Below are 15,380 nucleotides of genomic sequence, written 5' to 3' on the forward strand. Positions count from 1 at the left end.
TATCCCAGAGGTGGAAAGACCGCAAAACCTCACCCCCTAGAATTGTCGATACCCTGCATCCCTCCCTCACACAGCCGGACAGAGGAGAAGGGGGCTCAGAATGGGGCACAGTTCCAGTCTGCCTCCATGACTCAGCTTTCTCATCTGCAAAATGAAAATAATCACACTGCTTCCTCCCTGGCATAATCTACAAAAGGTGCCCTTAAATACAGTTCTCTGTCATCTCTATAAGCTTCCAGAAAGCCAGCCTGAGCCCGAGTTAGAGGAGGGTACTAATTAATTAGTCAAATAATAGGGTGTGGGGCAAATCACTGAATCTCCTTCCTTAGACTTCTGGAGGGACAGGAACCAGGGCCCGTGGTCTCCTTGGACAGTCCTTGCCAACCAGCTCCTCTCCCCATGCCACTGAAGCCACTTTGGGCCCCCCTGTGACTTAACTCCAGGACCTCTTGAACACCCGAATGCAAAAGGACCCACATCTGAATGCACTGACCTCTCCCCCAGGACTGTCCTCCCCCTTCTGTTGTAACCAACTCTCTCACCACGCACCAGGATCCCAGCCCCTCCCTCTCCCTTACCCACTGCACCCCAATGGCTGGCAAGCTCTTTCACCCCACCCCTTGGCCTAGATGATGGTTGTAGCCACACAACCACAGAACCAGTCCCTCTGCCTCTTGTTTCTCTCAGCTCTAATCCGTCCTACGCACCCAGGGAGGCACGACTTCCTGAACAACTTCCTAACACTTTTATACCTCTGCTCAGGAATGGGCAGTGCTTCCCCACGGCCTCCACAGTCTGCCTCCACACGGGGTGCTGCAGGGTGGCTGAAGGGTGTCAGGAGCTTGGCTGCCGACCCACACAAGTCTCCCTGAATCCATTTCTGGACAGGCATCGCCAAGAGTTTCTATGCCTTCAGATATTTTAATGTCTCTCTGGGATTCTGAAAGGCAAAGGGCAAGGGTAGGGAGGTAAGCAAGCTCTTCCTTTTCAGGTGCTTTCTTTTTTCCTTCCTGTGGGAGAATGCTGGCTTCTTTCTGAGCTTCCAGGAAAGAAAAAGGGGTGATGGGCTTACTTTCCTGGGGGTCTGGGTCCTCATTGCCAAGTGCCCAGCAGGATATCGGGGCCCTCACACCTATGAGGGTGGGTGTCAGCAGCACAGGACTATGCTCATTGCTCTGGAAAAGTCCATGGCAACCCCCAGAGTCCTGGCCTGAACCGAAGCTAGTAGAAAGAGAAGAATATAGTTACCAGCCACTGGACCAAGGCAGAGCCCCTCATCCCCCACGGACAGCATGGAGATCATTCTACCTCTTGAAGGTGGCCAGAGCCCTGAGGACAATCTCCACTCTACTCCTGACTCTGAGCAAGCCTCTAACTTCCAGGCCTCAGTGACCTAGAGATGCTGTGACCAGGGGCAGCGGTGGCTTAGATACAGACCTTCCCACACCAGCATTTCCAGAAATGAGTTTATGGGAATTACAATTTGGTAACACGTCCCCCTTGATCCTCAAGTGTACGCTTCATGAGAACAGGGACTCTGTATTGTTCACAACCCCCAGAACACAGAACATGTACCCAGAAGCACAGAGCAGATGCCCCCCAATACCCCCCGAAGATTAAATGCATCAAACCTTGTTCACTGAGGGCCTATGACTTCATCAAGTGGTTCTTGGCAAAATGGAAAAAGCTGTTTACAGTGAGTAGTTGTTTACCGTTTGCTTCCTTTTCTTTTATTTATTCTCCATATGGACTTTTATTCCTACAGTCAGTAATTCTGTTGGTGAACATTTGCTGAGCCCAGAGGAGAGGCGAAGATGGGTGAGACCCAGTCCCCTCTTTCAAGGAGTTCTCAGCCCAGAGACGGAAGCAGGGAAAAGAGGCATCACCAGACACCCCCTGCACCCCCCAGCATGGAGACAGAATTGGTCTCTAAGAGCAGGGCACAAGGGTCTGCTGCCTGATTCCCACCTACAGGCCAAATCAGCTGCTTTGCCAAGTCCCCACCCATGTAGCAACTGGTTAAACTCAGACTTTCCAGATCTGGCAATCTTCAGAGGAGGATGGGAAGGTCTCTGGGATGCTGAGGGGGTCCCAGCAGGTCTGTACGCCAGCCCTGGGTCCCTGGAATTAATTAACATACTCATGCATCCAACAGCCACTTACTGAGCACCAACTCTGTGCCAGGTACTACTTTAGGTCCCGAAGTTCCAGCAGGGAACAGAGTTTTGCCCTTGTTAAACTCACATCTTAGTGATAGACATAAACAAGAGAAAGGGTAAGTAAATACAGAATGTGATCAATAGCAACCAGGGTTAAGGAACAAAATTAAACAGGGAAAGGGGGTGGAAGTCTTGAGGATGGGTTGAAATTTAAGGCAAGTGGCCAAGAAAGGCCTTGCTGGAAAGGCTATTTTGAGTCAAGACCTTAAGTGTGGCCTTGCTCAATGCCACTCTCTCCATGCGGTCTACAATGGTCTTCAGGAAACAGCGTCACCCCTTCCTCTGTCTCTCACCAGGGACACTCCTCTTTGCCTGTTTTATACTACAGATATCAGTCCTTGTCAAACTTCTCCACGTGACCGGGGGCACCAGGGACCAATGTCCGGCACACAGCAGGTATGCTTTCAATGACTGTCAGCTTTCTGAAGCCTGTACCAGTCCTGTTGCCAACTTTCCTAAAAAGGTGGGCAAGCTGAGTGTGCGTGCTGTGGGGGGAAGGGAGGTGTGGAGGTGGATCAAAGGGAGAGGTGTGTGTGGAGTGAGAGAATAGGGAAGGGGCTGCCAGAGTGGGCCCAGTGGTCACCATGGAAACCCAGGCTTCAGGGTCCTCGCTCCCCTGCTCTCAGTCCCCACTCCCCGCTCCCCACTGGGAAGCTCAGCAGGTGAGCACCACTGGGCTGGGTGTGTGAGCCCTGCTGTTTCTCAAGAATAGGAAAGTCATCGGGTGACTAATACAAAATCTATTTACACTTGATTATCTCCTTCCTGTCCAGTAGGTAAGTCATTCTGGTAAATGATAGACCAGCTAGGGAACTCTGCACAATCCATGACAAGCCAGGCAAAAAGGTGGAAGGGCAGGTTTCAAAACATTTCAAAACAAGGCCCAGGAGCCCCAGGTTGGAAGCTGGGAGACCCATTCTGCAGTTTGCTGATATATGACCTTGACTAGCTCTCGAGCGTTTCTGTGGGCCTCAAGCAGGAAAAGGATTCTGGGCGGAAAGTGCTGCTCTTCAAAGACAGTTCTATCCTGACCCCTCCCAGCTCAGGGAGAGCTCCTGTGACCCCTAGGGCAGGCTGTAGCTTGACACAGCATGGGGAGAGGGCAGAAGGACGGGGGCAGGGGCGGGTGGGAAGGGCCTGCAGAGGGTAAAGGGCAGGTGCGTGGGAGGGGAGTGATGGTTTGGGGAGCAGAGCTGTGTAGAGCAGACAAGGCAAGAGACAAGTTCATGGACATTCTGGGAGCAGAGTCCACAGGTACTGCAGAGCTGGGAAGGGCCTGGACTCAGGGGCCCAGACAGAAAGGCCCTTTACCTTCACAGCTACCAGGAGGACAGGAAGAACAGTGCTGCCTGGAGGGGGGCAGAGATGACATCACACACAGGAAGAAGGTGGAACTCTCAGGTAGGGTAGCCAGAATCAGCCTCTCTGACACCTAGTCTAAACCCCAAAGCCCCCTTCTCTGTGGAGTGTTTGCTGCTCTTTCAGGGTACTGACCTGTACTCCCAGCCCTGTCTGTCCTGAAAGCAGAGAGGACACTACGCATGCTCCTGGGAGGGTGCTAGGGCCAGCTCTCTCTTGCATCCACTGGTGCCATGTGGAAGTAATGGGGGGTGGGTTGGGAGGACATACAGTTCTGATCAGGATGGAGAAGCCCAATCTGACCACAGAACCAAGGAAACTAAGGGTTTATAAAGGCCCTCATGGAACCCAGGGAAGAAGGCAAAATCTGATTTTCCAGAGGAGGTGGTGAAGGCCCAGAGAGGGGAAGCAACCTGCCTGGCCACACAGCAGACCAGGGCAGAGGCAGACCCCATTGCCGGCCCCTTTCCTCCTGAACCAGGTCACAGCGAGTACAGAGACTTGAACATGGTATATACCCCCATTCTCAAAAAGCAAGCTGCCACTAGAAGAGGCTTACCCAAGGATGAGAAGATACAGAAGGCTATCCCCACCTTGCTTTTCAAAGTCATGACTGGCTTTACCTGGACGTACCTGCTAGCACGTGGGAGAAGAAAAGGCAGCAGGCAAGTTGTGAGCAAGGCAAATGCCCTTGTCAGGGCAGCGGGGTTCTGTATGAAATGGCTTTCTTTTAAATTCCTCTTATTATGCTATAAAGTTGATTTAATAATAAAAACATGCTACAGACTTTTTAATGCGTAACTGCTTATAATAATAAAAATTATGGGAAAATGCTTGCAATTAATGTTTATGTGATTCATCCTATGAAATGATACTTTGCACAATTTTATAAAGGATGTTGGGGTGGGGAATCGTACCTAAAAAGGGGGCCTAAGTGAGTGTACAATTTCCAGTTATTTCTGCAGACCCTCTGGGAGTACAGGACAGACATGCGTGTTTTAGGTGCAGCTGAGAGCGCTACTTCTGCCACTTACTTAACCTTCCTGAGACTCAGTAGACTCATCTGTGAAATAGGGATGCCAGAAGTATCTTTACCTTACATACTCCTCATGAAAATTAAATGAGCTAATCATGGTTGAGTCCTTAGAGCACTGCCTGGCATCCAGACCTTCCAGACAAATGAATGACCACCATCTCAGTCGCCACCATTGCCCTGGGTCCCTCTGAGAATGCCTGGGCTGAAGGCCTGGACAGAAAGGGTCCCAGTTGGAGAAATACTCTGTGCCTCTAGGTCAACGAAGGCCTCATGATCCAATCGGTCTTTACAAGCTGTTGCCCCATGTGCTTTTCCTATCATTATCTTATCAAAGGCCTTATTTCCTGCCTCTCCTCTCCAGCAGAACCCATGCCTCCATGCCTTTGCTCCGGCTCTTCCCTCTGCCTGGGTTGCCAGACCTGGCTCTCATCACTACCACCTACTACCTCTCCCCTCCCACCTCACGTGGATAGCCCAAACTGGAAGCTGTCGTCCCTCCTCCAAGCTCCTGGAGATTTACCCACTCATCTCCGTGCACCCATCACTGGCTACCCGGGTCCATGCCTGTCTCCCTGCTTCATGGATACTCCTGGAGGTGGTGGCCGTATCTGCCTAGGTACGTGGTCAAGTCTCCGGCACAAGGGGTGGGGCAAGGGCTCCAGGACTGAATGCACTGCAGAGGGCCTGAGGACCACCTGCTTCACTGTCCTGCTGGTTTGGCCACCTACCTCCAGGTGGGTAGGGGCCCCTACAGAGGATGGCCAGAGAACTTGACAGCACGGAACACTAAGTGAAGGCCCAAGTTCGGCCCTCTGCTCCCCAGTGACAATCTCAAACATATGCGAAGCCGTTCTTCCACCAAGACACGCATCAGTGTTGCATGCCCTATTTTACAATGAGGACGCTGTGGCCCTTGAGGGGTTAAGCCTAAGTCAGCCTGACTGGGAGCCCAGAGACCTTCTCACTGAATCAGCAGGCTCCAAGCACCTCCAGCCCCCAGCCCTGGGATTAAGACTCAGGGAAGAGGGTAAGAGCTAAAGGGCTGTGAGGTAGGGTTTGGGAGGGAGGGTTGGCCTGGGGACACCAAAGACCCTGGAGCAGGAAGGAAACCAAGAAGTCCTCTGATTCTTTCACTTCAAAGGACACAGGAGGAATCTAAGGCCCAGGTGGCATGGAAAAGGCCAAGGCCAGAACAGGGCCTCAAGGGAGGGGCCAAGCAGGATGAAAAGGGGAACTAGGGCGGAGCAGCGAGCACAAGCCAGGCCAGCCTGGGAAGGGAAGCTGCCAGCCCCAGCCTGACCCTCCCCTATTCAGAGCTGGTCTCAGGTGCTCCCTTTGTGGAGCTGGTCTCTGGTGTCTAATGATGACACAGCACACAGTGACTCAAGACATCTTGCAGCTCAGGGCTGACACAGACTTCAGAAGTGGCTTGAGCCAACCACCCATGTGTAACGTTAACTACCTCTGTCACCTCCTAATGTGGGGCTGTGTTGCCTTGGCTTGGACACCTCTAGGGATGGGCAACGCACAGCCTCCTGGTTAGCTTCATATTTAATCAGTGGGGTTAAAAAACATCTCAAAAAGATTATGACTTTTTTGAGCTGCAGTTTCTCTACGTATAAAATGGAAAGCTTGCCCTGGGTCGCAGGCTTCCCCACTGGGTTCCACAGAGCCCCAGGGTTTTCGGGAATTACTCTGAAGCTACTTTTGGGATGAGAGAGGCAATAGGGGCAGTGATCGAGGTCCAGGCAATCCATGGGTTATGAGGTTCTGTGGATAGCGGCACCTCCATCGTGGAGCCAGAATCTAATTTCTGTGGGTGACACAAACAGGAGTCTGTGGAGAGGGAAACTGAGGCAGGCAGAGGGAAGAGGTGAGAGGAGCCCCTGGGAAAATAGGCACGCATCTCCCCACCCTCCTTTGTAGCCACAGCCTATGGGGCTGGGCTGAGTTCCCTGTTCACAAAAGCATGCCTCCCCAAAGCACTCCCCAAAGGCCGTAAGAACAAAGCCTTATCAATTAATCACAGACCACCCTGGGCAGGCTGAGGGTTCTGAAAATCAAGCTGGGCACCCAAGTGCTAGATGCTGAAACAGAGCCTTAGTAATCAGCCCCACAATTCAATACCCAGCTGGGTTGCCTTGGGCTACTTACTTAACTTCTCTGTACCTTATGTTCTGCATCAGTAAAACAGCACTACACTTTAAAGGCTGACAGTGAGAATCCAACAAGTATTCACATCAAGTGTTTCCAACTGGTACGAGAGCCTAGCAGCCACCCCACCTCTGTTGCTGTCATTACTGACGCACCATGCCACACTCGGGGAAAAACAGAGGCATGAACTATGCTGCCCAAGGTCATGCAGCCAGTTTGCAGACCACAGAAGCTAGAACTATGACCATTGCCTGCTCTAAGGCTACTGCTTTGCAAGGGGAACTGAGGCCTTGGTCCATTCAGGTTCCAAGTGGCCATCTCAGATCTGCTTAACTCCAGCCTGGGACACAGAAGCTGCCATCTCGGGCAGAGAGGGCACGCTCTTCCCAGCAGGGTTATTCTTATCTAGAAGTTGCACGCACACGTAAATGTTACGGCATCAAATAAAGGTCACCCTGATGATGGAACATAACTTGTGCTGTGCCACCCCCGTGCTCCACCGCCCCCCTTCTCCCCGAGGACCTTCATGTCAGCTCAGTGAGCTGCTTCTCAGAACATTTACACAACGCTGGCTCACCCCAGCCCCCCAGCCCCACTATCAGTCACCGCAGTGATGTTACACACAAAGAATTTTGAGTCAAAGGGAGCTGCAGTGAGGTCGTTACAGCCAGAAAACGTCCTGTTTAACCACCTATTTCCTTAGAAACAGAAAATGTGAGTAAATTTAGGCATTGCCTCTAAGCTAGGAAGAAAGGCCAGAACAGCGAACATAAGGAGGCCTCTTCAGAGACAGAATGCAGGAGATCTTAACAGATTTCTAATTAAATCAATCTGCCCTGCCTTGGATCTGGCCGCTGTGGGTGTGTCTCATTAAAAAGCCAAAGTCCCCCAGGACAGTTCTATCCAGCTAAGTGGCTATTCAGCCACTCGACGCTGAGGTCCATGGCAGCACCCAGGAGGAACCAGCTGCGTTCCCAAGACGCCAGGCAATGTCCACGAAATCTGGGTTCCCAGAGGTCCCCCTCCCGCTGGTCCCACATTCTACAGATGCAGGTCTGAGCCCCTCACTTCTGCTTGTGTGACCCCAGAGAAGTGACTTGTCCTGTTTCCCTCACATGGAAAATGAGACACCACCTCCTTTGCAGGGACACGGTGAGGCTTAAAAGCATGTGTGTTCAAGGGCCCAGTACAGAGCCTGGAACCTGGTAAGGGCTCCAGCCTCAGATGGCCCCTGCCATTTCCCCGTGTCAAGCACAAATACACACTTCCTCCGGTATTCCAGCCCCCAGACCACCCTGCCATGAACAGGCTGCACTTGCCATTCTGCCACCAACTTACTATGTATCTTTAGGTGAATGTCTCTCCCTCTGTACACTCAGTTTCCCCATCTGTCACACAAGGCTGTTGGGTTCAAATGTCCTTGAAGACCCTTTGCCGCCAAATGTCTGAATGTGCCGGAGGACCCCAAAGGCATTTCTGTAACCACTACTCCGTTAACCCCAGACCAATGCCCGCCAAATGCAAGAGTGGCTGAAGCGGGGCCCCGGGCTGGCACCCTCACAGTGCTCCCACAGAGCTGAAGCTTCACCAAGCCCAGCGGAGGCGAGGAGATGTGGCAGTGGGAGTGGGTGTCACTACAGTCTTGAGGTGAAGAACACTGCACCAGCAGACTTGCTTCCGTACGTCACCGGAGAAGAGCAGAACCCAGTGGAGAAGAGCAGAACCCAGTTTCTAGCTTTCCCCCTCCACTGGACCCAGCTCCAGCTCTCTGCCTCTTGCTGCCCACAGAGACCGCTTTGCCAGGAGAGATCAGGAAAGAGCAGGAGGCCCTGTAGAAGTCTGGCCTAATCGATCCCTGCCTCAGCCCCTTACAAAGTGGCCAAGCACTTTGGAGGCCACACTGGTGCCCAGACAGTCAGTCTCCAGGAACAGGAGAGCACAAGGCACAGTCTGAACATGTACCCACATCCTTCAGCAACTGTCCTTTGAGGTCTCTGCAGCTCCAAGAGCTAGCACTCACATAGGCCCAGCATACACTAAGGGCTCGGTCAATGTTGCTTCCTTTCTTCTTCTAATTCAAGCAGAAGCAAGAGAATGTGCTTAAAGACACGAACACCAAGAGAAGAGTAAGAGGGCCACAGGAATCCCAAATCCAAAGACACACAGGGTACCAATTCTCCAGGCCTCAAAACTCAGAGTGGCTCTCAACCTGTTCCGGGCCACCTCCCTGCACCCTAGGCCCATGTGGTGCCCCAGTTCATGTTTCTGCCTTGTGTGTGGTCAGAGGGGACCAACCCACATGACCATTCTTCTGTCTCTGGACTGTCCTCCTGAGCCAGGAGGACCCACATAGATGGTTTCTCGTCATGGCTCTACTCATGCCCGGGGTCTGTCTGAGATGGCAGATAACTTAATAACCATTCCCTCCTTAAAGATGCGTCAGGTATCCGCCTGATGAAAGCAGACCCTCAGGATACTACACGCACGGCCACTTTCTTCTGGGTCCCATACAATTGCTTGGACAAGGTTTTGTCTTCAGGGGCCACATGCCAAAGAGTTCCTGGTATGGGGTGAGGGATAACTCTGTTCCCAGTCATCTAACCCACCTCCTTCTATGACTAGATACTGAAAGCAAGGTGACCCCGCACGCTTCTTTTATTGCCCTGGCTGCCAGGAATCTCCAGGGAAGTTTTCTATCTCAAATGCTGTATTTTTCTTCAGTAGAAATTCCCCATGTATTGGGGGGGCAGGGGGTGACTTGATTAACTATACTTGTTACAGTGTACGTGGACTTCCAGGTACTTCCAGGTACTTCCTGATGTAGGTAAAACGTGAACTGGTGAACTGGGGTGAAGATTCAACATAGCACTGCTCTCCATGCACCACCAACCTTCCTCTGTTGAGCTTGGCTGGGGACTGCCCGGAAGTGTCCCCACTGCCAGCAGCTCCGCTTACCTGTCATGATCCTCTGGGCCTCGTAGGGCTCCATGTAACCAGCACTCTCTCCCTTTCCTGCTTTGCTCTTGAGATCATTCTTGGCATCAAAGGGATCCGAATAGTCATCAGCGATGGTTACCTGCAAGGAGCAAGATGGCAGGAGTGTGAGTCCACCTCTGGCTTTCTGCTTCAGTTCTGTTCACAGCCAGGCTTTGCTTTAACAAACACAAACGGAGCTTGCATCATACCAGCAAGGAGCAGGGGCTGGAGACAGGAAACAGAGCTGGTGCCCATCCTCGGGGAGCTCCCATTCTCGGAAGGGTAACAAAGAGACCCACACCGGCAGAGCTCCATGCCTCTGTGCCTGTGCCTGCAGCCTGCTTGCTCCAGGCACAGCCCCATGAGAACAGAGGGCATCTGGGTAGAGAAGCACAAAAGCAAGAACCTGGAGGGTGTCTTCGGGGAATGTGAGTTGCTCAATTTAATGGAATGGAAATGGAGCAAAGTTGGAAAGGAGATAGCAGAAAGCCTAGAGATGCTGACAGGCTCCTGGTGCTGGCTGAGGCCTAGAAGAGCCTGTCTAGAGATAATTATGCTCAGCGTTCCATCTTCCCCGAATCTGGAACACAAGCATGCCTTGGGTAATCAGACAACAATTTGGTGAGATCAACGCACTGCAAACATGACCATGGCCCCAGGCAGATCTAGTGAAAACACAAAAGCAGCTCAGGGAAGGATAGACTGCCACGGCCAGAAAGGGGCTGCTAAGGAATACACTGGAAGACTCTTCCATAACAGATGGGGAAACTGAGGTCCAGAGAGAGAAGGAGCTTGACGAAGATCCTCAGGCAGATCCTCTGTCTCCCAGGGCCATTCTTTTGGCCTCCTCACTTGTCCACATTTAAAGATTTTTTTTTTTTTTAATTTGACAGACAGAGATCACAAGTAGGTAGAGAGGCAGGCAGAGACAGAGAGAGGGGGAAGCAGGCTCCCTACCGAGCAGAGAGCCCGACTCGGGGCTAGATCCCAGGACCCTCGGATCACAACCTGAGCCAAAGGCAGAGGCTTCAACCCACTGAGTCACCCAGGAACCTCTTGTCCACATTTAAGAAAACAGCAAAGTCCCACCACAAATAAGACAGTCACCTTGGGGTTGGCAATCAAGGCAGGGAGGGGAGTCCTAGGAGGATGCCAGAATCTGAGATTTGAACGTGGAAGAGACAAAGTTCCACAGTTTCCCCGGAGCAGGATAAAAATTCTTGAGCTAAGAGTAAATACGGCAGTTTTTCCTCCCATTTCTTACTTCCTAAGCTTCATGAGGGGCACACTTACCAGTGGGGAAAGGACAGGAACCCATCCAACCCATTCCCTGTCACAGCACCCTAGCTCCACCACAAACTCGCTGTGACCTCTGTTGAGTTCTTGGCCCCTCTGGTTACATCTGGCAAAGGGCAAGCCCTCAGCATCCCAGCCAGGGCCACCCAGCTGCCTCTCTTGGGAGGGGATAGGTTAGCATTTCTCGCAACCCTTGGGGTTACATGAATTGTTATTTAAATTGTGGGTTTAATTAGAAACCACAGGAGCCTCCTCTCTCTCCCAGCTCCTGGAATGTAAGGCATTTGAGGGGCCTATAAACCCAGGGGAGGGGAAAATCTCTCTTTGTAAGCCTGGTAAATGGCAGCTTGTGGCAGCAGCCCTGGCAGGGTGAGCGAGTGACCTTCAGCTGCCAGGAATGTGATCCCTGTGGAGGGACAGCAGGCAGCAGCCCCGTCACTGGAGTGTGGTGGGGGCTGATGGGAGGCGTGGCACACAGCAGCCACTGCTCCCCAAATGAGAGCAAAGCTTATCAGTGAATGACCCAGGGCCAGAGCGCCTGCCATCTGAGCACGTGTGACCCCGCCACTGCTTCCTCACGGCTGTGGGTCAGGCTTGGAGTCCCAGCGGGGACACTTCCAGATGCTGACATTGTCATCGTGGCCTTTCTGAGACTCACTGAGCTCAAATGACACCAGGCAGGGGGAAAGACGGGGGTGGCGGAGCACTGCGTCTGGCGATGTCTTTCATTTGATATTTCTACTCCACCATTTGCAGAATACATCAGGGAGAAAATTATACACATGAACCACTGTCAAACAAGACAGTTCGGAGGCTGATCTGATCTAGGGTTTTGTGTCTGAGAGTTCAAGGGACCAGAAGTCCAAACTGAGAAAATGATGAGCCCAGTGGAGATGACATCTACTCTCATTTCTCTCATTCTGGCCTTCCTTACTGTCGCTTTTCAACACGAACGTCCTCTGTCTACTCTAGAAAGGGAGCAAATATTTCTCCAAGAAAAGCAAATCATTTGGCGGGGGGGGGGGAGATTAGCTGAGGAAGGGGAGGACAAGGGAGGGAGTGGGCTGCAGTCTCCATAATCTAGAAATCAACATTCTGGCTCCTCTCGGAAGTGCTCTGTAATTTGCAAACAGGGAAAGCTTGCAGGATATAAACCAAATCTTTGTTCGCCCTGGGACAGGAGCTCTGGGAGGCCTTCAGTTCAGCAGACACTATCTTTATTTTCTAATTAAAATGAGATCGGAGCTCAGGTTGTCAAGGGGGCCCCCCCAGCTGCCTGCCCTGCTTACTTCCGTTTCAGTAAGAATTTACAAATCCTAAAACCAGGAAAAGCCCCTGGTCCCTGCTGACATATGGTTCCAGTTATACCTGCTGACAGTTGAAAATCCTTCCATTAAAAAAAAAAAAAAGTTTATAATTCTGTTAGTTTAAGAAGCAAATCGTAAGGTTCCTAAAATGTATATTTAATCAATTTGCTTTCCAACTTCAAAGTGAGGTTGGTGGAGGGGAAGGAATCTGAGGTTTGAGCAACCTGAAACTTGGCAAACACTCACTGAGCTGCCTGACCTTTCACAAAATCACGTCCTGGTTTTTGGAGTAAAAGTTTAACCAGGTGCTAGGAGAGCTGAGCACGCAATTCACCAGAGTGCTGAGCGGCTTGCCACAGGCCCCGGCCACGGGCACTGGGCAGTGTGACCGCTGTCCAAGCAGCCCAGGACCCACTGCCCTTCAGGAGGGCCAGCAGGGGCCTTGAGCGGAGGCTGCAGATTTTCTGAGTGAAAAGAAAGGGAATGAATTTCCCCAGATGTAGGCTTGGATTCCTGCTGGGGCTGACTCTGCTCTACTTTAAAATGCCCTCAAATCTAATTGAACAATTCAACCAAAAGGAAGCCAGTTGGGACCTCTCTGGGCGTCAGGTCACATGGGCACATGAGAAGCTTTCCTTGATTTCAAACTTGGATTGGCAAAGACCTGACAGGCATCAGACCTCTTCACGTGGCCTGCTCACGGTCCCACAGGGCAGGCACAGAGCTGAGGGGTGGGGGGTCCCAGCCCACCGGTCTCACCACTCCACTATGGAGCTGGGTGGCAGCAGAAAGGCCAGAGCCTAGCAAGCCTAAGGGCCACGTTCACTTTCTTGGCTTCCTGGAATGTGTGCACTGGTCCATTTCCAAAAAAGGAGGAGAGTTATGGCTAAACCTTAGACAAGGCTTTTCTTGCTTTCAAATAAAACTGGAGACCTTGGGTCAGCCCAGTGCCTCAAAGGACTTTCACAGGCTTATAAAGCTGTGAAACTGGGAGTCTTTGAGAGAACTGCTCCAAACTCTCGTATTGTTACGGCCCACTGCGGCCCAGAGGGTTCCTGACTACCACCATGTCTGCTGCCTTTCTGGCAAGGCTCTGTGAGCTAGCTGCAGACTGGGAGTCAGCTCCACAAGCCTCCTTTCTGGTTTGCACACACTACTCTGTGAAACTGGTCCCTCCCTCCCAGTAGTGTGAGGCCTAGGTGTTTTTATCTTGGGAATGTAACTCTGTGATAGGAAGTAGCCTTCCTGTTCACGCCCAAAGGGAAGCCCTACAGGAAGATGGGTGTTGCCACTTGACACACGTGGCCACAGGCTTCTGCGAGCCAGCTGCACCTGTGGGGAGAACGGGGTCCTCTCCTCATACTCTCAGTGGAAAGGTAAACTGGCAGAGCCACTCTGAATGACAGTTTATGGGAAAATCCATGAAAATCCAAAAACGCACATGGATTGACCCAGCAATTTCACTTCTCAGTATTTATTCCCAAATGTGCACAAGGAGACCGGCAAGAATGCTCACTGGAGCACATAATAATGAGAAACTGTAAGTACCTGCTATATCCATCAGTAGGGGACCTGCTAAATAAAACTGTGCTGGCTCCACACTATGAAATATCATGCAGCAGATTCAAAAAAAAAGCAGTTGCTCTATAAGCCCTCACATAGATCTCCACGACATAGCTCTGAATGGAAAAAAAAGCAGGTTGTGGAATGATAAATACAACAATACCTATTTATAAAAAAAAAAAACACAGAAACCTTTATTTAATGTAAAGAAAAGGTTTAGGGACACAGAAATTTTATTTTAAAAAATTTAAGGTTTTATTTTTTTTTAAGTCATCTCTACACCCAACGCGGGGTGTAGAGACCAAGAGCTGCATGACTGAGCAAGCCAGGAATCCCTAAGGAGATATAAGCTAAATAGAGACCTCCTTTGGGAGGAGGGAAGTACTGAAATGGGGTGGTTGAGGAAATCAAAGGAGACTCATCTGTAATGTTAACACATTTTTCAAATACGGAAAACTTATTAACGTATTACACGCAAAGCTAAACTTAAAAAAAAAAAGCACTCTTCCTCATAGGCTATTTTCGGTACAGTACATAAACTATTTCCCAAACTTGCCTGAAGATAGGGATGGCCTGGAATGCTTGTTAAAAAAACAGATTCCTAGCCCCAATAATCTGTGTATTTAATAAGTAATCCAGGTGATTCTTACCGAGAAAGTTTGAGAAGCTCTAAGTGAGAGCCAGCACCCTCCCCCACCAACCTAAAGCTAAGCCTCCAGATACCACTCTGGAATTTCACTTTCCCCAGGTATTTCTCAGCCGAGTTCATTAAACTGAGGCAAGAAGTCAATGTTAAACGCAGTTCTCACTTGCTTTCTTCCCTGGGGATTAAGTGGAGTTAAGAGATGACCCAACATGCCTTGGTCCATCTCCAGAATCAAAGACGTGGAGGTAATGGCATTCCCTGCGCACTTCTGAGGGCTTGCCCCAGATGAAGCAACCACACGCTCGGGCACCGACGAGAGGGTTACCAGGCAGGACCTTGCCCTGCTCCGCCCCAGGAGGGGAGCCCAGACCTGACGACAGTCCTGTCCATGAGAATGTGCGAAGCTCTCTGTTCTGAAGCATGGAGCCTTTCGGGCTCTTGGTGAGCTCTGCAGGAAGACTGTACAGCTCCAGGAGGGCTGACAGGACGGTAGAGAGGAGCCACTGCTGAAATGCAGGGAACATCCCCAACAAACTCACTCCAACCTTGCTATAAAGAAAAAAAAAGTGGTGAAAGGGGGACTAGCAGCCACCTCCCAGGAGTGGGTGACCCTCACTGTCCCCACTGCCCGGGGTCACATCCTCTGAGCCCTCAGGTCACTTCCACATGCTCTGTTGCCTATGGGAACTGGCGGCATCAAGCAGGCCCTGCTCAACTGCTTGTTGGATGAAGCAGGGTAAGTCTCCCCAATTGTGTGCTGCTTTACGCTCCCTGGGAAGTGAGGAGGCAGCACCCCGTGAGGCCCTCGGGCCTTTCCAGGCCCA

The 15,380-nt window shown here is 51.3% G+C and overlaps 1 protein-coding gene across 1 annotated transcript in view; it reads right to left on the reverse strand.

The window, feature by feature from the left end:
* SHB (SH2 domain containing adaptor protein B) overlaps positions 1-15,380 on the reverse strand; it is a 134,178-nt gene that overhangs the window by 75,200 nt on the left and 43,598 nt on the right. Inside the window, exon 2 of the mRNA XM_080819608.1 lies at positions 9,724-9,844. Coding sequence (XP_080675734.1) covers positions 9,724-9,844 — 121 coding nt within the window. The remainder of the gene's footprint in view (positions 1-9,723; positions 9,845-15,380) is intronic.

Source organism: Martes martes (assembly GCF_963455335.1).
Source record: "Martes martes genome assembly, chromosome: 12".
NCBI classification, from domain to species: Eukaryota; Metazoa; Chordata; class Mammalia; order Carnivora; family Mustelidae; genus Martes; species Martes martes.